Here is a 26,590-nt window from a genome sequence, read left to right as displayed (position 1 = left end):
CATTTTGTCGTTTACTCCCCTGCCTCCTGCACTCTTGCTAACTTTAGTGCATATCTGTGACACTTTTCAATAAAACACAGGCGGATGCTGGCAAAATGTGCCCCAAACTCAGCTCCTCTGTATCCAGCAACAGGCCACGCAAAAGGAAACACTTACTTGCAGCATGGCACACAGTGTTTTAGAAGAGCGATTACCCTTCGTTTCTTTGAAAAATATGTTGCCATAGAAGCGCATGGAGCTCGCGCACATTTTAACTTATACAAAAAAAACAGCGCATCTTTTAATTCATTCCCCTGCCTCCTGCAGTGTCGTGGACTCGAGTGCACATGTTTAACATCTCTTAGCAAAACATAGGCTGATATTGGCAAAATGTGCCCCAAAACCCACTCCGTTGTAGCCAGCAACAGGCCCCGCAAAATGGAACATTTACTTGAACCATGTTACAGTGTTTTGAAGCCGATGGTTCACGGTGATTAGCATTGACATTTAATAACAGAGGTTGCTTTTATTTACACCGAGGATGGCATGATGTTGAAAAAAATCACTTAAGGTCCCAAAAGCGAGACCTATTGGCTATGCCAATGCTTGTTCAAAGGAGCTCCGAGGCAGAAGATTTCCGAGCTGGCATTGTATCGGCATCTTCTTTCCAGAGTTGAAAGATTAGTCAAGCCAGTTCCAGTTGCGCAAGTTCAGCTGTGGGGGCCAATTTCAAAATAAAGACTCTGTACTCGGTAGTTATTCGAAACCTTGTTTCCGTTGCTCAGACCCCAAATAGCTCTCACCTTTCGTATTCAGAGGGTTCTTTTGAAAAGGCAATTTTTCAAAGAGTCTTAGGTTTAATTCATTAGAATAATAAGTGTAAACGTACCTATGTTGTTGCTCCAGTTGAGTGTAAAGGCTTCGTTGATTCCACCTGAATTAAAAAGAATAGAAAGGTTAATAGTTCTACCAACAGTATCAGATACGGATTAGTTAATAGACTGCACATTAGTTCCTTTAAATTGTAATTGCATTCCTACAGCATAGCCACACATTTTGCACTGCCCACATTTTGGACTATTGTGAATTCACTAGTGTTGGACCCGGCCTCGTAGAGTGGCCCTCCGTGCCCCTGCACCACCGAAACCTGGTACCTGCAGCCCCAGCACACGGCCCCGCCGACCCTTCCCACCAGGACCCCCGCACCAACCCCGGACATCCCCGTATATGGCCTCTCTCCTTTCGGCCACCCCGGGCCCGCGTGCCCACCCCATGTGACAAGATGGCCGCCCGGCTCCAGCGCGACCCGGGCCTCGAGGCGCCACTCCGGCTGGAAGACATCACGCTTCCAGGGGATGAGAGAGGGAGGAGCAGTTTCTATCGCACCTCTGAACTCCCCTGGGACGATTGGTTTCGATCGGCCCTCCGGCCTCCCTGCGGGCTGGCTCCGTGCCTGCTGGGTGTCTGGGACTCCTCCCCGACCAGCGGCCCCCAGGTGACAAGACCCCTGCCTGCACAGACTCCGGACATCAAAGAGGGGTCGATCTATAACAAGGGGTGCTCGGAGACTGTCCGGCAGATTCGACGCTGGAACAACGAGAGCCTGCGACGTGTGCGTGGCTCCTGGAACTGAACCCCCCCTAAGCCTGCTGAGTGACTCGCGGCTTCCTGAAGATCGTAAGACCTCCGAACTTGTGCTTGGGCCTGCTGAGTGACTCGCGGCCCCTTGAAGATTGTAACACCTCCGAACTTGTGCTTGGGCCTGCTGAGTGACTCGCGGCCCCTTGAAGATCGTAACACCTCCGAACTTGTGCCGAAGCCTGCTGAGTGACTCGCGGCTCCTTGAAGATCGTAAGACCTCCGGACCTGCACCTGAGCCTGCTGAGTGACTCGCGGCTCCCCCCCCAGACTCTCCCGGTCCCGCCGGACCCCGACTCCGACAACGTATCCCCCAGCTCGAGGATTGTGAGCTGTGCGCCGGATACGTCCCTACTTTGAACCGTTACCAGAGACTGTCCCGCTACCCCCTACCTTTCCGAGACTCTTGAGCCCGTGCTCACCTTGTACATATTTGCAGTGATACCTATTTGATAAAGTTGTTTCTGAGAATATCCAGTGTGGTCACTCTGTGTCGTGTGGTGCCAGAAGTACGATCCTAGTTGCGAGATTCCTCCCCCTGGGGAATTTCCCGCCAGTGCCCGGCTACGATACTATACGGGCGGGGCTCAGGGTAGTCAGGACCCCCCCTTCCGGGCTCCTCTGAGGTCGCCGTCTAACATTGGTGGCAAGCGACGGGATTCGGGCCCATCACCTAGAGATCGTACAGTGAACAACGGACGCACGACCGACAAAGATGGCAGAAGGAAGCGCCATAAGCTCCGCAGAAACCAACGCCAACAGAGTGTTCCAGGTGGAGCATCTAGAAGAATACACACACAAAGAGCTAAAGCAATTTTGCAAAGAACTTAAAATCGCTACCACTGGCCTCAACACTAAGGAAGACTTGCAGAAAGCACTGAAAGCTTGGGTGGAGACCGGGGCCTCCCACCCGGAAGGCACGGGGGAGCGCCCCGACGAAGCCGAACCCCCCCCAAGTGGAAGCAGCGGCAATCGGGTGCAAGGTATCGCACCAGACGGGGTCCTATCCCCGGAAGAACTCGCGGACAGAGAGAGAAGCCGCAGTCATGAACTCGAGTTAGCCAAACTCAAAATCGAGGGCGAATTGAAGTTAGCGGAGAAAAAGCTAGCGGTAGAGCAAATGCGCGTACAAGGTGAACTGGAAGAAAAGAAGCTCCAACGGGAGCACGAAGGAAGGAAGCTCCAACTGGAGCACGAGCGCAGCTTGAAGGAACTCGAGCTCAAGGCCAGAAACGAGGAAGGGAGGCCCCCAGGAAACCGAGAGACGGCCTCCCCGGCGGAACAGAAGGTCCACATCCCCAAGGATGTGGTCAAGGAATATTATAAAAACGATGACATTCAGCAATGGTTTCGGGCTTACGAGGTCGCCATGACCTCCCATCGGATCCCACAGAAGGACTGGGGGGCAGGGTTGTGGGGGCGGTTTCTGAGCGAAGGAAGGGACACCCTGCTCGACCTACCCCTCTCCCTGCAGACCTCCTACAGCCACATGAAAGAGGCTCTCCTCACAAGATACGGCCTCACCCCAGAAATGTACCGCCAACGGTTCCGGGACTGCAGGAAGATCCCGGGCACCACCTGGGTGGAGTATGTAAACTTTTTTAGTCGAGCCTTCGATGGGTGGGTCAAGGGCAGCAAAGTCACCACACTTGCCGAACTCACTGATCTCATGTTATGGGAACACCTGGCTGCGAACTGCTTCATAGAGCTACGTCAACATCTGCTGGATAGCAAGCTCACAGATCCCCGGAAGCTGGCTGTGGAGGCCGACCGCTGGACCAACACCCGGGTCTCCCGGGGCATGGTAGGAGAGTACCCCCGAACCAGTCAGGGACCACCCCGCCAGAGAGGGGGAGGGAACCAGGGAGGGCCGAGAGAGTCCCAGCCTAGCCCCCCGAAGACACCACCTCCACCTTTCCCGGCGCCACCCCCGCCAGTGACCGGGCCCCCTGGGAGACGGGGACACCGGGTGACTGTCACATGCTTCCGTTGCCAGAAACCCGGGCACTACGCCAATGACCCAGAGTGTCCCATGGCCACCCAAGTCCCCCCGGCGAGACAGATAGCCAACGTAGCCCTGGGGGAGGAGGTTGAGGAAGCCGAGGAGTGGGAACCCGCAGCGATGGCCCTAGTATCCCTGGGAGATAAGGACATGATCCCTGGTAGCCTCCTACCCTCCAACACACAGAAATATGGGCAGCTCGTCAAGATCAATGGCCACCAGGTAGAGGCCCTGCGGGACACCGGGGCCAGCATCACCGGTGTCCTCAGGCACCTAGTCCCCGAGGAGCAGATCCTCCCCAATGTCTTTTGCCCCGTAATATCCGCAGACAACAGGGAAAGTATGTGTCAGGTAGCCCTGGTGCCATTTGAGTGGGGAGGGGTGATAGGTAAACTCAAGGTGGCCGTAAGAACCTCCCAGCCGGTCGACTGCCTCCTAGGGAACGACCTGGAGAGTTTTCCCTGGAAGCACGTAGAGCGCAAGGCCCACCTAGGAATAATGGGACTCCCCGAGTGGGTGTGTGCCACCACCCGATCTATGACAGCCCGACTCACTCCCCGGGGAGACATCGAGAGCACCCCGATCGAAGAAACCAGCACCGTCCTCGCCGAGGGTCCTCCCGTTCCCCCACCAGAAGGGTCCGTCGCCAGCGACGAACCCGCCCCATCTGACCCCGCCCCGGTCCCCGAGTTGGGGGATCTACCCGAGTTGGCCCAGTGGCGCCACGAGGGCGGGCCCACCCGGGAAGAATTTTGCCGGGAGCAAGCCACTTGTCCTTCCCTGGTCGGGCTGCGGCGCCAGGCCGAGGGCCAAGCCGCAGGTGACCAGACCGGAACGCACCGAATCTATTGGGAGAATAACATCCTGTATAGTGAGCAGAAGTCGGTGGAGCTGGGATCCGGACGGGTACTGGTGGTACCCCTCCGCTTCCGAGATTTCCTTCTGGGCTTAGCCCACGACGTCCCCCTCGCCGGCCACCTGGGTCAGGACAAGACCTACAGCCGCCTCGTGACCCATTTTTATTGGCCTAAGATGAAAGCAGCAGTAGAGGCACACTGCAAGTCCTGCCCCACGTGCCAGGCCAGTGGGAAGAGTGGAGGGAAGCGCAAGGCTCCCCTCCAACCCTTCCCGGTCGTCAGTACCCCCTTCGAACGAGTCGGAATTGACATCGTGGGGCCACTGGACCCCCCCACCTCCCAAGGTCACCGGTTCATCTTGGTCCTAGTAGACCACGCCACCCGCTATCCGGAGGCCATTCCCCTACGCACCATTACGGCCCCCGTGGTGGGCCGGGCCCTGATGGGGATCTTTTCCAGGGTGGGGTTCCTCCGCGAAGTCGTGAGCGACCGCGGCACTAATTTCATATCAAGGTATATGACGTCCCTGTGGCAACAATGTGGGGTGTCCTATAAGTTCACCACCCCGTACCATCCCCAAGGGAACGGCCTAGTAGAGAGGTTTAATAGGACTTTGAAAGGGATGATCGCTGGCCTAGAAGAGCCCCTCCGGCGTAAGTGGGACGTCCTGCTCCCCTGCCTCCTGTTCGCTTACCGGGAGGTCCCCCAGAAGTCCTTAGGGTTCAGCCCGTTCGAATTACTCTATGGACACCCCGTCCGAGGTCCCCTCAGTCTGGTTAAGGAAGGGTGGGAGGCAGCCCCCCAGACCACTCCCCGAGATGTGTTCCAATATGTCCTGGCCCTCCGGAACCAGACCAGGAGGTTCCGAGAACTGGCCGAGGCCAACCTGGAGGCGAGTCAAGAAGAGATGAAGCGCTGGTACGACCAGAATGCTACTCTGGTCGAGTTCCAGCCGGGCCAGCAGGTGTGGGTCATGGCCCCCGTGAAGCCTGGCGCCCTCCAAGACCGATGGACTGGGCCCTACAAGGTGGTGGAGAGAAAAAGTCAAGTCACCTACTTGGTGGACGTCCAGTCGCCTCGGGATCCCCTCCGGGTCCTGCACGTGAACCGCCTCAAGCCTCACTTCGTGCGGACAGAACTGAGCCTCCTGCTGGCCACCGATGACGGGGCCGAAGATGAGTCGGATCCCCTCCCGGACCTCCTGTGTGCCAAGGAGCAGGATGGCTCCGTGGAGGGAGTGAACCTCTCCCCAGCCCTCACTGCCCAGCAACAAGCGGACTGCCGCCAGCTCCTAAGACAATTTGCCGACCTCTTCTCCCTGACCCCCCGGGTCACCAACTGGTGTGTTCACGATGTGGACACCGGGGACAGCCCGCCGGTGAGACACCGAGCCTACCGGGTTCCTGACCGGGTCCGGTCCTGCATTCAAGCTGAAGTCGCGAAGATGTTGACCCTGGGGGTGATCGAGCCCTCTGACAGTCCCTGGGCCAGCCCCGTGGTCCTGGTTCCGAAGGCAGCGGCCCCCGGTGTCGCCCCCGAGCTCCGGTTCTGCGTGGATTACCGGGGGCTCAATGACATTACCCGGGCCGATGCCCACCCCATTCCACGAGCCGACGAACTCATTGACCGACTAGGGGCCGCCCGGTTCCTCAGTACTTTCGACCTCACCTGCGGATACTGGCAGATTGCGCTCACCGAAGGGGCCAAGGAGCGGTCTGCTTTCTCCACCCCCGATGGGCATTACCGCTTCCGCGTGATGCCCTTCGGGATGAAAAATGCCCCGGCCACTTTTCAGAGACTGGTGAATAGGGTCCTGGCCGGGCTAGAACAGTTCAGCGCGGCCTATCTGGACGACATCGCTGTCTTCAGTTCAGAGTGGAGTGAGCATCTCCAGCACCTCCGGAGAGTGCTAACCGCCCTGCGCCAGGCAGGCCTCACAGTAAAAGCCAGCAAGTGCCAGATCGGACAAGGATCCGTAGTCTACCTGGGGCACCAAGTCGGGAGTGGCCAGGTCGCCCCTCTACAGCCAAAGATCGACGCCATCCTGGCATGGGACCCACCCATCACCCAAACGGAGGTCCGAGCCTTTCTGGGACTCACGGGCTACTACCGCCGATTCATTCGAGGGTATGGCAGCCTTGTCGGCCCTCTCACCGAACTCACGTCTAAAAAACAGCCAAAGAAGGTGCAGTGGACGGCTGCCTGCCAGGACGCGTTCGATGCTCTAAAAAAGGCCATGTGCACTGCCCCCGTCCTCCAGGCTCCCGACTACGCCAAGGAGTTCATAGTCCAGACCGATGCCTCCGAGCATGGCATTGGGGCCGTCCTGTCCCAAGTGAACGATCAAGGCCTAGACCAGCCCGTCGCCTTCCTCAGTCGGCGGCTGCTACCCCGAGAACAGAGGTGGAGCACCATAGAGCGCGAAGCTTTTGCCGTGGTCTGGGCACTCAAAAAACTACGACCCTACCTGTTCGGCACTCATTTCAGGGTCCAAACTGACCATCGGCCCTTGCGATGGCTCATGCAGATGCGAGGAGAAAACCCCAAGCTACTGCGGTGGTCAATCTCCCTCCAGGGAATGGACTTCACCGTAGAACACCGCCCTGGTACGGACCACGCCAATGCTGACGGCCTCTCCCGGTTCTTCCGCTTCAGCGAAGAGAACCCCCCAAGGTGATGGGCAGTTCTCTCCGGCTCTCAGCTGGGGGGGACGCGTGTTGGACCCGGCCTCGTAGAGTGGCCCTCCGTGCCCCCGCACCACCGAAACCTGGTACCTGCAGCCCCAGCACACGGCCCGCCGACCCTTCCCACCAGGACCCCCGCACCAACCCCGGACATTCCCGTCTATGGCCTCTCTCCTTTCGGCCACCCCGGGCCCGCGTGCCCACCCCATGTGACAAGATGGCCGCCCGGCTCCAGCGCGACCCGGGCCTCGAGGCGCCACTCCGGCTGGAAGACATCACGCTTCCAGGGGATGAGAGAGGGAGGAGCAGTTTCTATCGCACCTCTGAACTCCCCTGGGACGATGGGTTTCGATCGGCCCTCCGGCCTCCCTGCGGGCTGGCTCCGTGCCTGCTGGGTGTCTGGGACTCCTCCCCGACCAGCGGCCCCCAGGTGACAAGACCCCTGCCTGCACAGACTCCGGACATCAAAGAGGGGTCGGCCTATAACAAGGGGTGCTCGGAGACTGTCCGGCAGATTCGACGCTGGAACAACGAGAGCCTGCGACGTGTGCGTGGCTCCTGGAACTGAACCCCCCCTAAGCCTGCTGAGTGACTCGCGGCTTCCTGAAGATCGTAAGACCTCCGAACTTGTGCTTGGGCCTGCTGAGTGACTCGCGGCCCCTTGAAGATCGTAACACCTCCGAACTTGTGCTTGGGCCTGCTGAGTGACTCGCGGCCCCTTGAAGATCGTAACACCTCCGAACTTGTGCCGAAGCCTGCTGAGTGACTCGCGGCTCCTTGAAGATCGTAAGACCTCCGGACCTGCACCTGAGCCTGCTGAGTGACTCGCGGCTCCCCCCCCAGACTCTCCCGGTCCCGCCGGACCCCGACTCCGACCACGTATCCCCCAGCTCGAGGATTGTGAGCTGTGCGCCGGATACGTCCCTACTTTGAACCGTTACCAGAGACTGTCCCGCTACCCCCTACCTTTCCGAGACTCTTGAGCCCGTGCTCACCTTGTACATATTTGCAGTGATACCTATTTGATAAAGTTGTTTCTGAGAATATCCAGTGTGGTCACTCTGTGTCGTGTGGTGCCAGAAGTACGATCCTAGTTGCGAGATTCCTCCCCCTGGGGAATTTCCCGCCAGTGCCCGGCTACGATACTATACGGGCGGGGCTCAGGGTAGTCAGGACCCCCCCTTCCGGGCTCCTCTGAGGTCGCCGTCTAACAACTAGGAGTGAAGGATGCGGTTCCTATATCTCAACCCCTGTTTTTTGTAAATCATTGGGTATCTTGTGTAGTCTACTTGGAAGATTTCATATAGGTTCAATCTCTACATATGTTCACACGGGGACCCGTTTAAGCAGAGCCTGGTGGGCTCCCTCGTTGAAACTGAGAGCACAGAATTCCTCTTCTCTCTGAAACACAGGCTTTTACCCTCGGTGAACACCTCAACACACTTCCACTCCATATTTCAATCTATGAAATAGTTTTTGCATGATCGCAGCTATGGTCGAGACCGTGATGTTGGAAGGGGTTCAGTTCCATTTGCTTCATTTCAACTGTCCGCAAACCCAGGTATGTCTCTACCCCGGTCTTTGAAAGCAGCTAGGAAGTAACTCGCACACATCGTACCTTAGACAGGGCAACATCTCTCACCCCGTACTCTCACAGTTTTCATTTTGCACCGAAGTCGCATCAATCCCCATGCATTGAAGCACTTTCACCCTGCACTCAGACACTTATCAAGCTTCATTCTTGCACGGAGAGCACACACACCATTCTCTCTACACTCAATACTCTGCTCCACCACCTCCGAGCTTATTATTAATCCTCCCCCCAGGCGGAACCTAATGCATTTGCCATTGCTTGGTTTTTCAGTTTCATTGCCTCTTGATATATTCATGGGTGTGGTGGTGGAACCAGAGGCGCAACTAGAGCCAAATTTCGGGGGGGGGCTGAGCAAAAATTTCGGGGGGGGCTGAACTTTAAGCAATCGGCAGAGTGGAGCTGCAGGGGCTCGTAGAAGGGGTGAAACAACAGCGAGGCCTCATTAACATGCAAATGGTCTTTTAAAGACCTGTGAAGTGCTCGGGTGCGGTTGCTTTTTTGCCCGGGAAGGTGTCTCATCCCGGGCTGCCACACACGACGGGGGGGGGGGGCAGAAGCCCTGTGAGTCCAATGGGTGTTGCGCGCCTGGGTGGAACCCAGTTCGAGTCTTGACAAAGAGCTGGGGCATGGGTCTCAACTGCCTCTCCTTTGGCAAGGTCACTGATCAGATGATTTATCTGCCATTTTTCATCCTGTAAACTGTGCCGAAATTCACCTGGGGAACATTCAGGAGTGCATGGTTTACGGCACAAATTCGAATTGCCATCAATATTTTGGTATCACAGATAGTGCCACTATCCAGGGTTTGAGTGTAATCGGGCCATAGAAGCCCCCCTCTCAGACCCGCAGGTTTATGGGCGCTCTCTAGACACCAGTGCACTATTCCAGCTGGTTTCCAGTTTCCATGTCTAGAAATCAATGAAAAGTTTGGCAAAGTTTAGGTATTGCATTCGGGGTCTCTGCTGCCGTCTCACCCTTTTTTTTACACAGGTTAGAAGCTTGGATGGCAAATGGTCTTTAAAGAAAGGACCTGGCTCGTTTCTCATGTGTCTGTGGGGGTCGCAATGGCCCACAAGGCGACCAGGCAGTGCAGGAGGGCTGGTGACAGGTCAGTGTGGGGGACAGTTTTTTTTTTTTTTTTTTTTTTTTTTTTTTGAAACTGTTTATTGCAGTTTGTAAAAGTTACAGGTATGGGCCTACAACCACCCGGCCGGCCGCTAGAATGACAAAAGCATATTGCATACATACAGTAAAAGTCTCTCGGCAGTGCAGAGTAGTGAAACAGGAGTAATCAATGGTGCAGGCCACACAGCTCCATGCCCACAGTACGGTTCCCTTTTCTTGAAACAAAACAACACCAAAAAACCACACCCGCAAGGCAACCCGCGATCCAAAGTGACAGCACGTGCTCCATAAGTGGGGGATCCAAACCAGCAGCAGAACTCTGAAGAGGGGAATGGGAGTAGATCAGGGACTGGGGGACCGCGCGCCCGCGGCCGAGGGAGGGGGGCCGTCTAGGGAGACGGAGCAGGCGAGGCAGCCGGTAGCAGTGGTGGCTCACAAATACCCCCGCGGTAGGCGTTCCAGGGGCCCCAGAGTTTCACCCACGCCCCAGGCTTACCCCTCGCCACATACACCACCTTTTCACGAAACATACACCAATCCATATGCTCTTTCCAGGCCGACACCGCAGGGGGCCTCTGGGATCCCCACAATTGAGCAATGTCACGCTTAGCTATCATGTATCCCAGAGTCACCACCGCGTCTGCGGGACCGAATAGTCATTCGGTTCCCATACATTCAGCAAGCATCTCCTCGCTTCAGGCAGCAGCGCGACACGCGTAACCACACGCAGGACCTCATGCACACCACGCCAGAATCGCTCCACCTTCGGGCACTCCCACAGTATATGCATGAAAGTCGCCAACGCACCACAGCCACGCTTACACATTCCGTCACCAGCAAAACCCATACGCAGAAGCCTTGGCCCCGTCACGTAAACCCGGTGAAGGATCTTGAGCTGGACGAAACGAAGGCGAGCCGGGATGGCCACCTCTTTCGGAGAGGCCACCGCGGAAATCCAATCCTCGTCGTCCAGATCCAGCCCATCGGCAACCCAAGCCTCGCGGAGACTAGTCAGCAGGCACGATCTATCGTTGATCAGTTTTTTGTATATGAGGGAGATCGTGCTGTCCGGTACATGGCCATCTAGCACTCTGTCCTCCAGGGGGGAAGACTCCGGAATGGATGCGACATCCGGGAAGACGGAGCCCAGCGCATGGCGGACTTGTAGGTACCGAAAGTACTCACTGCCCTGCAGCTGAAACTCCGCCTGCAGCGTCTCAAAAGTTTTGAATCCCCCCCTCGTCCAGAGATCTCCCACCGTGCTGATTCCGATCGTGTCCCACTTCTCGAAGCCCTTCGACGTCCACAGGGAGCCCAACCTCTCAGACGCATACAGCGGTGACGCCCGGGTCAAACGGTCCTTCCACCCCATAGCTGCATTAGCCGCGTGCCAGACACGCACCATGACACGCGTCGGTCCCGTCAAACGGGAGTCGGGCGCGCCAGAGTAGAGCGCTCGATTGTAATCGCCACCGGGCAGGAGCATCTTATCCATCTCAAATGCCGGGTTCAAGGCGGGCCCGTAAAGGCCATGATTAATTGCAGCTAGTTGGGAGGCCCAGTAATACCGTTTAATGTCCGGGAGGGCGACCCCCCCATCGTACCACGGGAGCGTCAATTTAGCCAGAGCAATGCGCGGCCTCCCGTCCCAGAACAGGCGCCGCTTGAGGCCCTCCACCTCACGGAAATAGCGTGCCGGGACCAAGTCCATAGTATTCTGGAGGGCGTAGAGGAAGCGCGGCAGGGACATCATTTTAAACAAGGCCGCTCGGCCGAGCGGCGAGAGCGGCAGACGCCGCCAGCGCACCACGTCCTCCTTCAAGCGCTGGAGGGGGGGTAGCAAATTCCGCTCATAGCGGGCCTCCGGGTCAAGAGTGATATAGATACCCAGGTACTGAAAACCTTGGGAGGCAATCTGGATCGGACAGTCCCGTGGTAGGACCGGAGCCTCCCCGGAAAGCACATAGACACAGGATTTCGCCCAGTTGATGACCAGGCCTGAGTTGCGACCGAATGAGCGCAAAACATCAACCAGGACGATCAGTGATTTACGCGGAGAGGCGAGATACAGAAGGATATCGTCAGCATAGAGGGACACACGGTCCTCATGCTCGGGGGTCCAGCGGAGACCACGGATAGAAGGGTGCCACCGCAGCCACTCCGCCAGGGGCTCCAGGGCCAGGGCAAACAGGAGAGGCGACAGGGGGTGGGGGACAGTTTTTGAGCTGTTTTGGGGCCTGCTTCGTGGTTCGCCTGGTCGGTTTTTACTGATTATTCCTCTGATAACGAGAAATGTTACATGCAGCAAGCTCAAAGCCATGCTGTCTTCAATCCCTGCCAAAACACTTATACAGCTGTCCTTACGAAGTTAGAACTGCCCACTTTGCTGAAAATGTGACCCATGTTTGCAAATTCTCTAATGTGGCCACTTTGATTGCTGTGCCCGGGACTCCTTTCTGTTTCAGTTCGAGCCTGCTCGATGGCTCAGAGTTGGAATGCCTGCATTCGTGGTCTGTTCGGGGCACTAGAATGGAGATTCTTTTTACGAACAGCTGAAAGCATGTAAAAGCCACAGGCCTACGTTTACTGTGTGGACCGGCCTCATCTCATCTATTCTTGGCACACGAGGCCCAGACACATAGGAAGGAGTCCGAAAGGATATTCATTCTAAAGGAGTCCCTCGGGCAGTTTAATGCAAGCACTCTAGGGGGGAGGGTTCAAGGATACATCAGCTAAAAGCACTCAGGGAATGTCCCCTCAGCTGATGCTGCTAATGCACTGATTTATAAAAACGAATAAAGGTGCAAATGCAATATAATCAAATAGAACTAGAAACTGTTAAGTATTCAATGCGGTTATTTTCCAAAGGCAGACCCTACAGAGCGGAGCATGAAAAGAAAAGGCAGGTAAACGCAGGGACTGTCAAACCACGTGATGATGGTTCCCTGGACGGGGTAAAAGGGCCGTTCAACAGTTAATGACCAGAAGGGCGGCACCCTCGCAGCAGGCTCGAAAACACGCCAGGTGGGTCTTTGTTGAATAGTTTCCAGAAAGACCAGATATGCCATGAGGCAAAGTAGCATTTCCATTTCGAAAGCACAGGATTTAAAGAAAAGTAAAAGGGTCATACATTATTTTTACATAGCGCTTCTAAGCGCTGTAAGTGGTTAGCACAAAATAATGAATCACATTAAGTAACCTTAGTAACATTTGGACTCCTGGCCCACAGGGCATGTTGGTCACTAGCAAAGGTGACCTCAACAAGGGAGTAGCCAGAAACTAAAAATGCTCTCCTTGTTTGATCAAACATCTAATGACGAGTGACCGGAGCAAGAATGCCTGGCTCATTCATTGCTTTTCTTGACATTTACACTTCCGAATGAATCCTACAGCTTAGCTTCAACTTTCATATTTCTATCACTTAATTCACACGTCCTTTCATTCACTCATGATTCATCCATCCACTGAGCAGTCTGCGCTTGTATCTAGACCCACACTCCTCCGGCCACCTCTCACTCTGACATCTGTCCATCTATCAGCATTCTCTCCTTCCAAGGACCATCCCTGGGCACACACTGGATCTTTCCACCCACCCATGTATCCTTTCACTTCATCCATACTTCTACACAGCCATTCATGCGTTCATCCTTCCAAGGACCATTCTGGGCACACACTGGATCTTTCCACCCACCCATGTATCCGTTCACTTCCATTCATACTTCTATACAGCCATTCATGCATTCATCATTTCAGTACTAAAGTGTTCAGCCTTTTCTCCTTCCAAGGACCATCCTGGGCAGACACTGGTTCTTTTCACCCACGTATCCTTTCTGTTCCATCCATACTTCTATACAGCCATTCATGCATTCATCCTCAGAACTAAAGCGTTCAGCCTTCGGTCATTCCACCTTACATCCACCCAACATTGCAGCCTTTCCTTCCCTGCCCCTTAACCCCTTTTCACCTTTCCTTCCTCCCATATTTCAGCCCTTCCTTTCGCTATTTCCACCTGCCTCTTGTGCTTTCCAAATACCTTCTCCTTTTCACTTCCTACCTCCCAAACAGGATTTCTTTTTTCCATACGATCAATCATTTCTTCCATGCCCCCCCCCATCTCTGCCCCCTTTTCGTGGTGTCCATTACGAATAGTAATTATTATTTTTTTGCGTATTTATATAGCGCGTACACGACCCGAAGGCATTGGAACGTTTTACATAGCACCGTATTTACATTACACATTCAGGCACGGTGAGATTAAGTGATTTGCCCAGAATGACAGGATGTGGACGCGACCTCGAGGCTCGAACCCTGGTTTCCTGCACCAGAGGCGGCAGCGCAGCCGGACCACATCCTCTCCCCGCATGAAACAATTAACGATGCCCTTCGACTGCACCAATGCTGACGTTGCGTCTTTTAAAGAAGGGACTAACATGAAACACTCCACAGAAAAGGCGAGGCTCCGTGCAAGACTTCTGGGCACTGTGTCACTGAGGGATGAACAGAACTCCATCAAAGGCGCTACTTACGGATAAATCAACTCCGTGCAGAACTTCTAGGCGCTATGTCACTGAGGCATGACCATGCCACCCTCAGAGGCGCTACTGAGAAAGGAAACCAAACCCGAGCGCTGCACAGCCTCCGCCTATGTAGACTGCCTCATTTGCATAATGAATGGCAGGTGGGTCACTTTGGAAAGGGCGGGCAGTTTGAATTTTTTTTAGGTGCTTCTATTGGCTTTGCGTTCTTATCGTCACTTCCTGCACTGAAGGATTGTGGGTTGTTTGTGGCTTTAAAAGCAGCAGGCGTGGCAGTTTTCGCTAGTTAGTTGGTTGTTGGAAACGGTAAGTGCAGTTGGATTTATTTTTTGTGTATAATGTAACGGGACTTTTTTTTTTAAATATATGTATGTACGCTTTTTCTGTTGTGACTATGTGCTTGTTTTGACATGCGAATAATGTAAAAAAATTAGTCTTTGGTTAAGCTTTTGGTAGATTTTAAGTATTTTGTTTTTTTATTAACAAAACTTGTATTGTGACAGACTTTTTTCTATCGCAAAAAACAAAGTGTTAAGAGTAGTTTGTTTTAACGTTCAAAATGAAAATACAATCACTTAATATGCTGGGAGTTATTTCTACACGTTTTTGAGCTTCTTGTTACTTTGCAGGGGAGGCAGTTAAGTTTTCCAAACTACTGATGCGTATAAAACCAACAAAAAGGTGCGATGGCTAAACTGTGTTTGAGTTCTTATCGATGACTCTGTTTTTGAGTTTATATAGTGTGATTCAATTTATTTTAGGGAATATCTGTGCAATTGTAAATGCTCAATTTGCAGAAATGCTTAACATGTCGTCTCTTTGTTTAGAAATAAATCTGGGCCCAAAGTTTTGATTCTTAAGAGCGCAGCTGGTTTTCTGGAAGTTTGGGGTGCCATATACCAAGGCTGTGTAGTGTTTATTGTGGGCTATTAGACATCGTTAATTCACTTCCAGACACTTCTTGACTTTGTTACTCTAGTGTGTTCTTTATTCATCTTTGCTTTCATCCCTTGTCACTGCTGCTTTAGCTTTCTTTTCCTCTGTTACTCCTTTTTTGTTTCTCTTTGCATCAAAGTTAGCTGAGGAAATCTAAGTGCCAGTCTCTAACAAGCATTTGCAATGCAATAGGTCTCACATTTACATGTCTTTGAGGTATTGGCATTGTCAATGACAATGGCTTTTAGTTTTGTTTTCATATTTATGTTTTAATAACGAAAACAAAAATAAAAGGCATTGTTGTTTCCAATGTCAATAGCTCAAACTCTTATAAATGCGAGACCTATTGCATTGCAAATGCTTGTTTATTTTGAGAGGGAGAGTATCTGCACTTCTCAGAAACGAGATGTAACAGTGAGACTAGAGGCTTTACTCCTGCTTATATAACTGACCTCTCCCAGTACTTGCTTCTCAACATCTGGTCACCCTAATCAAGTGACACATAAAGCTCTGAACTTTCACACACAAGTGTTGTAAAAAAAGGAAAAATCACACATAATCAGACTCAAATCTTGGCGGCTATGGTCTGACCGGCTGCGTTTGGCAACCAAGCGGCACTGGGGTGACGCTCAGGAAGCTTTGCTGCGGAGAGTGCTCCCTGACAGTGACACACTCAACTTCCGTGTGAACTAGACTACTTCTCTGACTAACTGCTGTAGTCACACACTGCCTCTGTAAAAGACGCACTAGAGTGGCCCGTGCTCTTCCAAAAGCAGTGGACTACTTACCCAAGGGCTCCACGGTGAAGGCTGTCATGGGATACATCTGGGAGCAGGGGAGGAATTCTAGGTGGCGGTTAATTTTGGGAACAGGAAGCGACCAATTCCCCGGTGCCAGAGCCACATGATGAGCAGAACTCCGTGGATTTTATATACATTTGCGTATGTTTGTGTTTATAGATTTTGCCTGACTGAATGTCACCTACATCTCCGTGAAGGAACGCAGATTAGGGAAAGCTTGATTATTTTGCACTTCAATGTCCATCGCTTGCTAGATGTGTGACAGTGAAGAGTTGAGCTTAAAAAATCTATAAATAGAGCGGGCTGCCGGCCATATCTCAATCAAGCCCCGAGTCTGAAAGAGATGAGAGTAAGTGAGAAGGGTCTCTTTGTGTGGCTCCCACGTGACTCCTCTCACGTAGTCCAGTTGTTTAATGGGCTCTGGTTACGAGGGTGCCTCTGAACAGGCCTACACAGCATGAAATGTTACATTGTTTGCTATTGAAACAGGGCAGGTTCACCTGAGAATTCCAAGTGATATCATAGGCAATCTAGTGTAAACTGACAGTTATTGATAGTTAGCCTTCTATGATGCTCGTATGTTTCCAGATTAACCGCAATGCACTCAGTAGGCCACAGACACGGGAAGCAGAGGCTTACACATGGCCCTACAGCAAAACAAATGGGGAAAGTAGGTTATTGATTGCAGGATAACATTGTGACTGCTGGGATGTAGTTTTCATGAGTTTTCACTAACACGGCTCTCAAAATGATCCTCTTCTGTGAGCCTTTTCTAAGTTATTTTGCTGACAAATTAAAATGTTTAAAAATAAGTTCTTGCACTTCACCTTGGAAGATTCATTGCTGTAGACAAGAGAACTGGAGAAAAGGCTTACACAATGGAAAATCCGCTGATCTGAGCCTGGACACTGGAGCATAACAACATCACGTGACCCAATCCCCGCGATCCCAACAGCTTTATTATCCTCTGCCTTAGACTTCGCGTAGCTCGTGCTGACAAGGCCCGCGTCCGTGGAGAGGGAAGGTTTATCAACCTGTGGTTTGTTTACAGGCCTAGGTGGATGAGGAACGTCTTCAGCACAGATTATATTTCAAAACAATGCAGAGCAGCATAGTTTTATTGACGTCGAACTAAAACTTCTCTATAATGATGATCCTCATAAACACTGGAGTAATGTCAACTAGTATTAGCAACACTTTTCACTGCTTGAAACACGTGGAAATTTCCAAGGCACAGAAAGGAGCTCGCGAAGCTGCACTTTCATAATCGTGTTCAGGATCTCTGTGGAAAGGTCTTGCCATGTGATAAAGCAGCACCTTATCCACAGGTGGTTTCTCTTCATGCCTTACTTCCTAGTGCGTCACAAAGATAGCCAGCAGAAGCACTGGCAGGAGCACGTGACCTTCATGGTGGACTAAAGGTAGCTCATTGGGAACCCATTATGTACACAAAGCAATTCAAATGGATAAGAAAGAAAAGTGTGGAAATATTAATGTCAGAAAACAGTCTGCTGTGTAAGGGAGGCGTGACCGATCGAATAAACACAAGTGATTCAATGAAAACAGTGGGTGTGCCGGCAGAGGAGGCTGGGTCTGCGCAGCAAAGTGGCCGTACGGCCGCAAAAGTGATCGTGATTGCGATCAAAGCGGGCGTGCGGTGAAAGTAAGTGCGGCGCCCGCGCACATGCACTGTAGCTCTAGGCTGGCCTGTTAGCACTTTTGGTAGCCCACATACAAAATGTCTCTTCGAGCCAGCGCACGCGCTGGGCTCAGCGAGACCTAAAAATGAGTGGTGTTTGGTCAAACCTACATTCATCATGACTCAAATAAATCACTGGTCATTGTGAAGTATGAATAAGTCATTCGTGTAGGCTTAAAGCAGTATTCTACATGTATATGCTTGTTGGGAGTTAAATAGAAAATGAATACAAAGTGAGAACTTGATCAAAATGAAATTTAAGAATCCAATATTAAGCTGGTGCCAGAAGTTAAGGTTTCACCCAAAGCACATTTCTGTCTGTCCAAGAGCTAGCATGAAAATATTCTTGAGTAAAAACAATATTCGTACATGAAGGAACTTTGGGTCAGCTGTTTTCATGCTTTGGTCTTTTTAACTCTTCATTCATTCTACTTGTGCCTACTAATGCATGCAGCATGGGATCCTCCTCTTAGGACTGTGGTGTTTTCACTGCGAGTGACTGTTTTTTGTCTAATTACTGGTGCACAACTGTATTAGATGTCTACAGACGTTGCACGGATTGTTCAAAAATACTATAAGTATTTTTTTCTAGTCTTTCCATTATTTAGTATTCAAATATTTTTCCTTCAGTCCTTTTTCGTGGACTTAAACTGTCTGCAGGTTACAGTAATTTAAACCCTAGGTACCTTTACTTTGCTCAAACAGGAATCTTGTATCCTGGGTAAGTGCACTTAAATGATTTCTATGCTTATAAGTCCTCATAAAAAAATGTAGCAACAGCTTCTTGACATTAGATCAGACTGATTTGCTAATGCTTGTTTAACAGTAGTTAAATATAAGTAGGCAAATTGTTTCAGTATAAAAAAAATACAAGACAAAGAGTAGGGTATTAGCTAAATTGCAGACTTGTAATAAAGACAGGGTGAGGGGGCAAGGGGAATGAGATGGGACGGCAAGTGGGATAAACACCCCTGCAGTTAAAAAGAGCCATGTAGCAGGCCCGGTTTAAAGTTCATTCGTTTTTCAGTGCATTAAAAGCATGGGGGACAGAAAAACGAACAAAGTTTAAAGAGGCTATTGATTTCAGCATGTCTCTCTTCCTGAATACAAGCACACACAGAGCCCATTGCTCTAAATGGACTTAAATCCCTTGCGCCACCCGCCGCCTGTGTTGTAACCTGGCTGCTAAAGCTTCCAGGACACAGCATTCTTATCTGATGCATGTGCTGGACTCTAGCACTTCACAGGCCGTTCAAAGCTTTTCAAAAGTAAATGAGGTTTGCCACTCGATTCAAGCAAGCCTGGCTGAAGACGGCTGAAATGCCAGAAACCGGTCCTAGGAAGCTTGTTTCCGGTCCAGGGAAGGCATGGCTTGGCAGTTCGGGCTGGACTGTTCCCATGAGGCACAGGGTCAGACTGATTTGCATATGGCCATGTCTGAACTGGGGTGGCAGAGTGGGCTAAAGAATGGTGATGGATCAAACCCAGATCTGTTGACTAGGTGTGAGTGTTTGATTGGTTCTGATGCTCCGTCCATCACCACCCCCTTTTGTACCGCTTTGTTCGCCATAAGTTGGCAGGGTATGCTCAGACGTGAGTCCCTTGCTCACTTTGCCACTCGATTCAAGCAAGCCTGGCTGAAGACGGCTGAAATGCCAGAAACCGGTCCTAGGAAGCTTGTTTCCGGTCCAGGGAAGGCATGGCTTTGCAGTTCGGGCTGGACTGTTCCCATGAGGCACAGGGTCAGACTGATTTGCATATGGCCATGTCTGAACTGGGGTGGCAGAGTGGGCTAATGAATGGTGATGGATCAAACCCAGATCTGTTGACTGGGTGTGAGTGTTTGATTGGTTCTGATGCTCCGTCCATCACCACCCCCTTCTGTACTGCTTTGTTCGCCATAAGTTGGCAGGGTATGCTCAGACGTGAGTCCCTTGCTCACTTTGCCACTCGATTCAAGCAAGCCTGGCTGAAGACGGCTGAAATGCCAGAAACCGGTCCTAGGAAGCTTGTTTCCGGTCCAGGGAAGGCATGGCTTGGCAGTTCGGGTTGGACTGTTCCCATGAGGCACAGGGTCAGACTGATTTGCATATGGCCATGTCTGAACTGGGGTGGCAGAGTGGGCTAAAGAATGGTGATGGATCAAACCCAGATCTGTTGACTGGGTGTGAGTGTTTGATTGGTTCTGATGCTCCGTCCATCACCACCCCCTTCTGTACTGCTTTGTTCGCCATAAGTTGGCAGGGTATGCTCAGACGTGAGTCCCTTGCTCACTTTGCCACTCGATTCAAGCAAGCCTGGCTGAAGACGGCTGAAATGCCAGAAACCGGTCCTAGGAAGCTTGTTTCCGGTCCAGGGAAGGCATGGCTTGGCAGTTCGGGCTGGACTGTTCCCATGAGGCACAGGGTCAGACTGATTTGCATATGGCCATGTCTGAACTGGGGTGGCAGAGTGGGCTAAAGAATGGTGATGGATCAAACCCAGATCTGTTGACTGGGTGTGAGTGTTTGATTGGTTCTGATGCTCCGTCCATCACCACCCCCTTCTGTACTGCTTAAGTAGACTTTGGCCAGTTTTTTTTCTTTACTGGTGTTTGAGTGAGATGTAGTCAGCGTGTTTGCAGGTGGCGATATGGTGTTGATACTTTTCACTGGCTTATAAAGGATTTGACTCCGCTTTTGTTCGGTCTGATGGCTATTGTTTCGTAGAGGTGCTGCGTCGAAATGCCTTACAGATCCGAACTCCCAGTGACGAGTTTATCATATACGCAAATGTTCTTATAGGAGTAGTATATAACTTAAAAATACGAAGCCAAGTGTAGCAGAGAAAGCTTCGATCAGCAAAGACCGGCTTCCCACTAACAGTTTGCTTCCGTTATAATAGCCTCTATTACCTTTCACCCGGAAATGAAACAAGTGACCTAGTGACAAACCAATTTTAAACTAGGTAATTAGAGCGTACATAGCAGAAAAATAGAGCTTTTGCCAGCATTCAACGCATAAATTACAAAGAATGTACAAACATATGTTACCTAAGACATAACCTAAAATAAACGAAACACTTGAACTTCTGCCTTCTCCACTTATTTCAATATACAAAACTTTTGCTGTAATTACTTTTTACTTCATACAGAAAAAAACACAATGTATAGATTTTCATCAACCAGACTCACTAATTCGTTCGTGAGAATGGATTTTATATTGTATATTATGCAACTAAATGGTGTTGCAACTTGGGGGGTGCCTTTTTAGCGATTCCTATATAGCTATCCGTCATGTTGTTTGTTCAAAGATTTACGCCGCTCCTTTCTGTTTCCATGCTAACATCAGTGTAAGACTGGGGTTTGTCTGACTCTATCATGGCCACCTCTTGGGACGTGGTCACTACCCCGGTTTTGGACCGGAACACGCAGGTCTTGTGGACATTTGTTTCAGTGCATTTTTCGTGCACGTTGCTGTTGTGATTCACGTTGCAGTTCAAACTTTGTATTTTTTTGTTTGGGCTAGTTTTTTCCCTGGGAGACGATGACATTGGCTTTGGAGAATTGCATGAACTGTATCCTTGCTATGTTGCCGGTGCTTGTTTTTATGAATTTTATGGTATCTGTGTAATGGATTAATCTCATTGAAGTAGTTACCGAGCCAAGACGTCTAGCACATACCTACTTTTACTTATTATGCGGTTTCACCTTTTTGGGGTGGGGGTGTTCTACTTATGTGCTGGGTTTTACCATAAATACAATCTGGTGTTGCTCGAGTATTGAGATCACAATTACTGAACATCCCGTCTGCTTTGATTCTCGTTCCCAAATTTGTATGGCACCTTATTCTATTAGTGTTTTCTATCTCACCTATATGATCTGTTTACTTCCTGTGGGAAGAGGTAAAGATTTTCCTTTTTTTCCATATTTCCCAAATTATTTATTCTCACATTTGTGTTTTGTATTGAGGTTCATTCAACATTCTTCAAAGGTACGTGAAGGACATAACTTGTGTTTTAACCAATTAATTAAACTACGGATGAATTAAATGTGTAAGCGCTACAAGTTATGCATACGTCTTGTTCAGAAAATGCTTGGATCATTAAGCTATCGGATCGCATCAGCACAGAATAAACACCAAGGCAAAGTCACTATCTCTAGCTAAACACTTATAAGGTCCCAAAAGCGCGACCTATTTGCTATGCAAGTGCTTGCTTTAGGACAGCTAGAGTCCTTGGTGTGGTGTCCAGACTTCTGACCGTTGTAACACCATATTCTGTTGGGATCCCAATTCTTACCTTGGTACCCTGGTTTAGTTTGTGAGGTGTCTTTGGGCCCACCCTCTTGGACAGGATTTTGGGGGTCTACCTGGAACTCCTTACTTTTATCCTTAAGGGGTTCACTCTTTCTTCTGGGGAGGCTTTGGGACCCCTTTCTTTTGGTCACCATAGTGGATGTCCTAGTTACCCTTGTTCTGACCCAGTGGTCTTCTTTCTTTCCCACTTCTTGGGGAGAAAGTGGACCTAGGTCTACCAGATACTGATGCAACTTTTCATTTGTGTAATTACTTAATATATGTTCCTTCTCCCATCTCGACCCTCAGATGGCTGCAGTGACCCCCCCTCCGATGCCTGGCACCGACCGGGTGCACATCAGGAACCTATTAGAGGAGGCCTGCCAGCGGCTGCTGAGGCGCCTGCAGGAGATCGACGAGCCGGACTGTGATGAGGTGCAGTGGTACGTGGGGCACCTGCAGGTGCGCATCGCCAGCTTGGAGGACCCGCAGGACCTCGCAGAGGTGGCCCGCCTACTGGCAGACTCCTGCGGCTGCCAGCTGCTGCCTCCTGAGGTGCTGGAGGCCCTGGCCGGGAGGCTGCTCGGCTCCGCCGACTACCTGTCTGTGGTGCGCCTGGTGCAGAAGGTGAAGCTGCGTGAGCAGAGGCTGGCGGCCTTCTTCATGGACGAGAGCGGCCTGAGCTTTTGTCTCTATGAAGAGATCATGGGCCTGCTGCGGGGCCAGCACAGTCTTTGCCTGTCCATCCAGCGCGGCTATCTGGCCGAGCTCAGTGGAGCCGACATAGAGACCAATGCTGACCCGGATGAACTATCCCCTACCTCAGGAACAATGGCCGAGTCACCACAAACAACTCTTGCACCAGAAACAATGGACAATGCCGATGAGCACGCTCAGGTGTCTACTGAACACCAAAGAAAGGTGGATGGTGACCCGGAATGGCAGCGCGTGCACCTGGCCATCGGGGACCGGAGTAGCGAGGTAGGCTACTACTTAATAATAAAAAAAAAACCCACGAGCCGGAGAGCGCTGCTGGCGGGCCGTGAGAAGCTGAACTCTATTCTTAGAGCGGGGACCGCCAGCGCCCCGGGGGGCTTCAGTACCTCTGACGAGAACAGACTCTGCTTGCACCTACTGTTCTACTCCGCCGTCAAGCTGGGCCAGGGCACTCGGCGCCGGGCAGAACTGGACAAGCTGTTGCGGAAGCACAGCACATTCAATCAGGCCATAGATGTCTATGAGGAGGCGTGGGGGCTGCCGAAGAGGGAAATAGGGGCCTGCATGCTGGAGGTTAGGCTTCCCTTCTAATGGACGCTTCTTCATATGCAAGCTTTATTCAAATAAAAAAAAAATGTAAACCGATTATGCTGCGTCAACAGACTCGTATTTTCATGTCTACCACAAGCTGTCCTAAATAAAAGCATTATCGTATCGTTATCTTTATTCGGATATACATTATCCATAAAAGCACAAACATTACTCATAATCACAAACATAGTCCATCATTAAAATAGAAACTCCACACTAAAATTAATCAATTAAAATATTACTAAATTATCCATAGCTTGATATCCTCAACGATCCTGATGTCGTCTGTGGCGGCGATGAGGGCGGTCTCGGTGCTGTGGTTGCTGCAGAAACCTGATTGGGACGGGTCCAGGATGTTGTTGTCTTCAAGGTGACGGGTGAGCTGGGTGTGCTGGGTGTTTACTATCTTCTCGATGACCTTTGCTGGGAACGGAAGCAGGGAGATGGGACGGAAGTTCTTGAGGTCACTCGGATCCGCCTTGGTTTTCTTCAGTAGGATGTTGATCTCTGTGTGCTTCCAGTTCTCAGGGAAGGTGGCGGTCTCGAAGGAGAGGTTGATGATTTTGTGCAGGTGGGGTGTGATGGAATTGCTGGGTTTGTTGAAGATTTGGTGCGGGAGAGTGTCGGTCGGGGTACCAGAGTGGATTGTTCCCATGGTCTTGATCGTGTCCTCGATGCTCACGTTGGTCCAGTTTGTCAGGGTGTCGTGGGCCGTGGGGTGCGGTGAGTTCGGTGTAGTCGGCAGGGGTTGTCCGGGGTCTGAAGCTGTCATGGATGTCTGTGATTTTCCAGTGAAAGAAGGTGGCGAGGGAGTCGCACAGGTGGGATGTCATTGGAGCTGGGGTTGGAGAGTTCCTTCACGATGGTGAAGAGCTCCTTGCTGTTGTGTGTTGTTGTCAAGGCAGTCTGTGAAGGAGGCTCTTTTGGCGGTCTTGATGAGGTGGTGGTGGTTGCGGATGGCGTCTTTGTGGGCAGTACGGCTGTCTGGCGTCTTGTCGCTGTGTCATATGTTTTCCAGTTTCTGGCAGGTGCGTTTTGAGTAAAGGAGTTCCGGGGTGAACCAGCTGACTCTTCTGCTGGTGTCTCTGCTGGTGGGGTTTTTCAGCGGGGCGACAGTGTTGGCACAGTCGTTCATCCAGGGTTCGAGGTTGAGTGCACCTTCATCTGGGTTGGTGGGGTTCGTTGGTGGTTGAGTGCGAGGCTTGTCTGTAGTTGTTCTTGGGTGACTTTGCCCCAGCAGCGGCGTGTGTGAGGGGTTTTCGGAAGGAGAAGTGGATGCAGTGGTGGTCTGTCCAGGTGAGTTCGGAGGCGTGGCTGAAGGTGACGTGGGGGCTTGAGGAGAAGATGGCATCTAGCGTGTTGCCGGCGATGTGGGTCGACGGCGTGACGAGCTGTTTCAGTCCGAGGTTGGCGAGATTGATGATCAGGGTAGAGGAGTTGCTGTCGTTGTTCTCCAGGTGATAGTTCAGGTCTCCTAGGAGGATGTAGTCGGCGGAGGTCAGCGCGTGCGTGCTGATGAGGTCAGCGATGGAGTCGCAGAATTGAGGCCAGGGTCCTGGTGGTCTGTAGATGAGGGTGCCTCTTAGGGTGGTCTTGGGGTCCATGTGGATCTGGAAGTGCATGTGTACGGCAGTGCTGAGGGTGTCGTTGGTGTTTGTTGTGACCCTGATGGTGTTTTTGTGGACGATGGCGATTCCTCCTCTGGCCCTGTTGGTGCGGTCTCTGCGGGTCATCTTGTACCCGTCTGGGATGGCTATGGTGATGGCTGGCGAGGAGGTTTCGTTCATCCAGGTCTTGGTCAGGAAGGCGACGTCCGGTGATGTGATGTGGTGTCGAGTAGGTCCCAGAGTTCGACGGCATGTTTGTGTGCGGAGAGGGTGTTGATCAGGATGCATCTAAGCTGGTTGGGTTCCTGCGTGGCAGGCGTCTTGGCGCTTTCGAGGCAGGAGAAGCTGCAGTTCCGGCAGTTGAAGGGACCGTGGGTGCGCTTCGGGGCGGCCTTTCAGCAGGTGTGGGTTCTTCCTGGGTTGAGAGCGACGAGGTTGCTGGTGTCATAGCGGAGGCGGTCTTCATGGCTGCTGCGGGGGCCAGGGGTTCTGGGCACGGTACAGGCGCAGACGTTGGCGCGCCAGCGACGCGGCCACCATATGTGGGGAGGGAGGAGCAGCTGGGAGGCGGGAGGCAAAGGACGGGTGGAGTGACTGGGCGCAGAGGGGGCGGGGCCGCAGGGGAGGCAGCGGCAGGGGAAAGGAGACCAGCGCGGGGCACGGACTCTAGCAGGGGCACAGAAGTCAGTGGTACAGAATATAAGGGGGCACAGACACAGCGGAAACTAACCTTAGGCCACCACTGGCCACCAGTTTGAGGCGCAGGTGGAGCTTGCGGGTGGTGGAGCACCGGTGGCAGCAGGAGATAGCGGGGTGACAGCGGAGCTGCTGCGGGGGGAGCGACCTACCAGGAAGTTCAAGGGTCTCTCTCCTCACCGCGCCAGCCATATATGGGGAGGGAGGAGCAGCTGGGAGGCGGGAGGCAAGGGAGGGGTAGAGCAAGTGGGCGCGGAGGGGACAGGGCAGCAGGGGAGGCAGCGGTGGGGGAAAGGCGACCGGTGCGGGGCACGGACTCTAGCAGGAGCACAGAAGTCCGAGGTACAGAATGTAAGGGGGCACAGAAGTATAGAAACAGCACAAAATCGGAGGGGCACAGAAGTCAGTGGTACAGAATATAAGGGGGCACAGCAAAAACCAAAGGAAATGATGGACGGAGTGTTGAGCATTGCAAGCACTAACCCCCAGTCAACTGATCTGGGTTTAATCCATCACCATTCTTTAGCCCACTCTGCCACCCCAGTTCAGACATGACCATATGCAAATCAGTCTGACCCTGTGCCTCATGGGAACAATCCAGCCCGAACTGCCAAGCCATGTCTTCCCTGGAACGGAAACAAGCTTCCTAGGAACGGTTTCTGGCATTTCAGCCGTCTTCAGCCAGGCTTGCTTGAATCCAGTGGCAAAGTAAGCAAGGGACTCACGTCTGAGCATACCCTGCCATCTTATGGCGAACAAAGCACAAACCAAAGGAAATGATGGACGGAGTGTTGATCATTGCAAGCACTCACCCCCAATCAACTGATCTGAGTTTAATCCGTCACCGTTCTTTAGC

General features: G+C 51.9%; 2 protein-coding genes across 4 annotated transcripts in view; one reads left to right on the top strand and one right to left on the bottom strand.

Moving 5' to 3' along the window:
* LOC146776052 (uncharacterized) overlaps positions 1-14,546 on the bottom strand; it is a 387,820-nt gene extending 373,274 nt beyond the window's left edge. For all 3 annotated transcript variants that reach the window (XR_014972118.1, XR_014972117.1, XM_085638120.1), the window contains exons 1-2: positions 14,406-14,546; positions 869-913 (exon numbers count right to left, since the gene is read on the bottom strand). The gene's annotated coding sequence lies outside the window, so the exon portion shown is untranslated. The remainder of the gene's footprint in view (positions 1-868; positions 914-14,405) is intronic.
* On the top strand, positions 14,365-23,480 carry LOC146776051 (uncharacterized). The gene is made up of 2 exons (XM_085638119.1): positions 14,365-14,720; positions 22,433-23,480. The coding sequence occupies exon 2, from the start codon at positions 22,433-22,435 to the stop codon at positions 23,429-23,431; it is 999 nt and encodes a 332-aa protein (XP_085494245.1). The 5' UTR covers positions 14,365-14,720; the 3' UTR covers positions 23,432-23,480.
* Positions 23,481-26,590: the final 3,110 nt, after the last annotated feature.

The sequence above is a fragment of the Triturus cristatus genome, chromosome 12 (assembly GCF_964204655.1).
Source record: "Triturus cristatus chromosome 12, aTriCri1.1, whole genome shotgun sequence".
In the NCBI taxonomy this organism is placed as follows: domain Eukaryota; kingdom Metazoa; phylum Chordata; class Amphibia; order Caudata; family Salamandridae; genus Triturus; species Triturus cristatus.
This window is presented reverse-complemented; position numbering and strand designations above follow the sequence as displayed.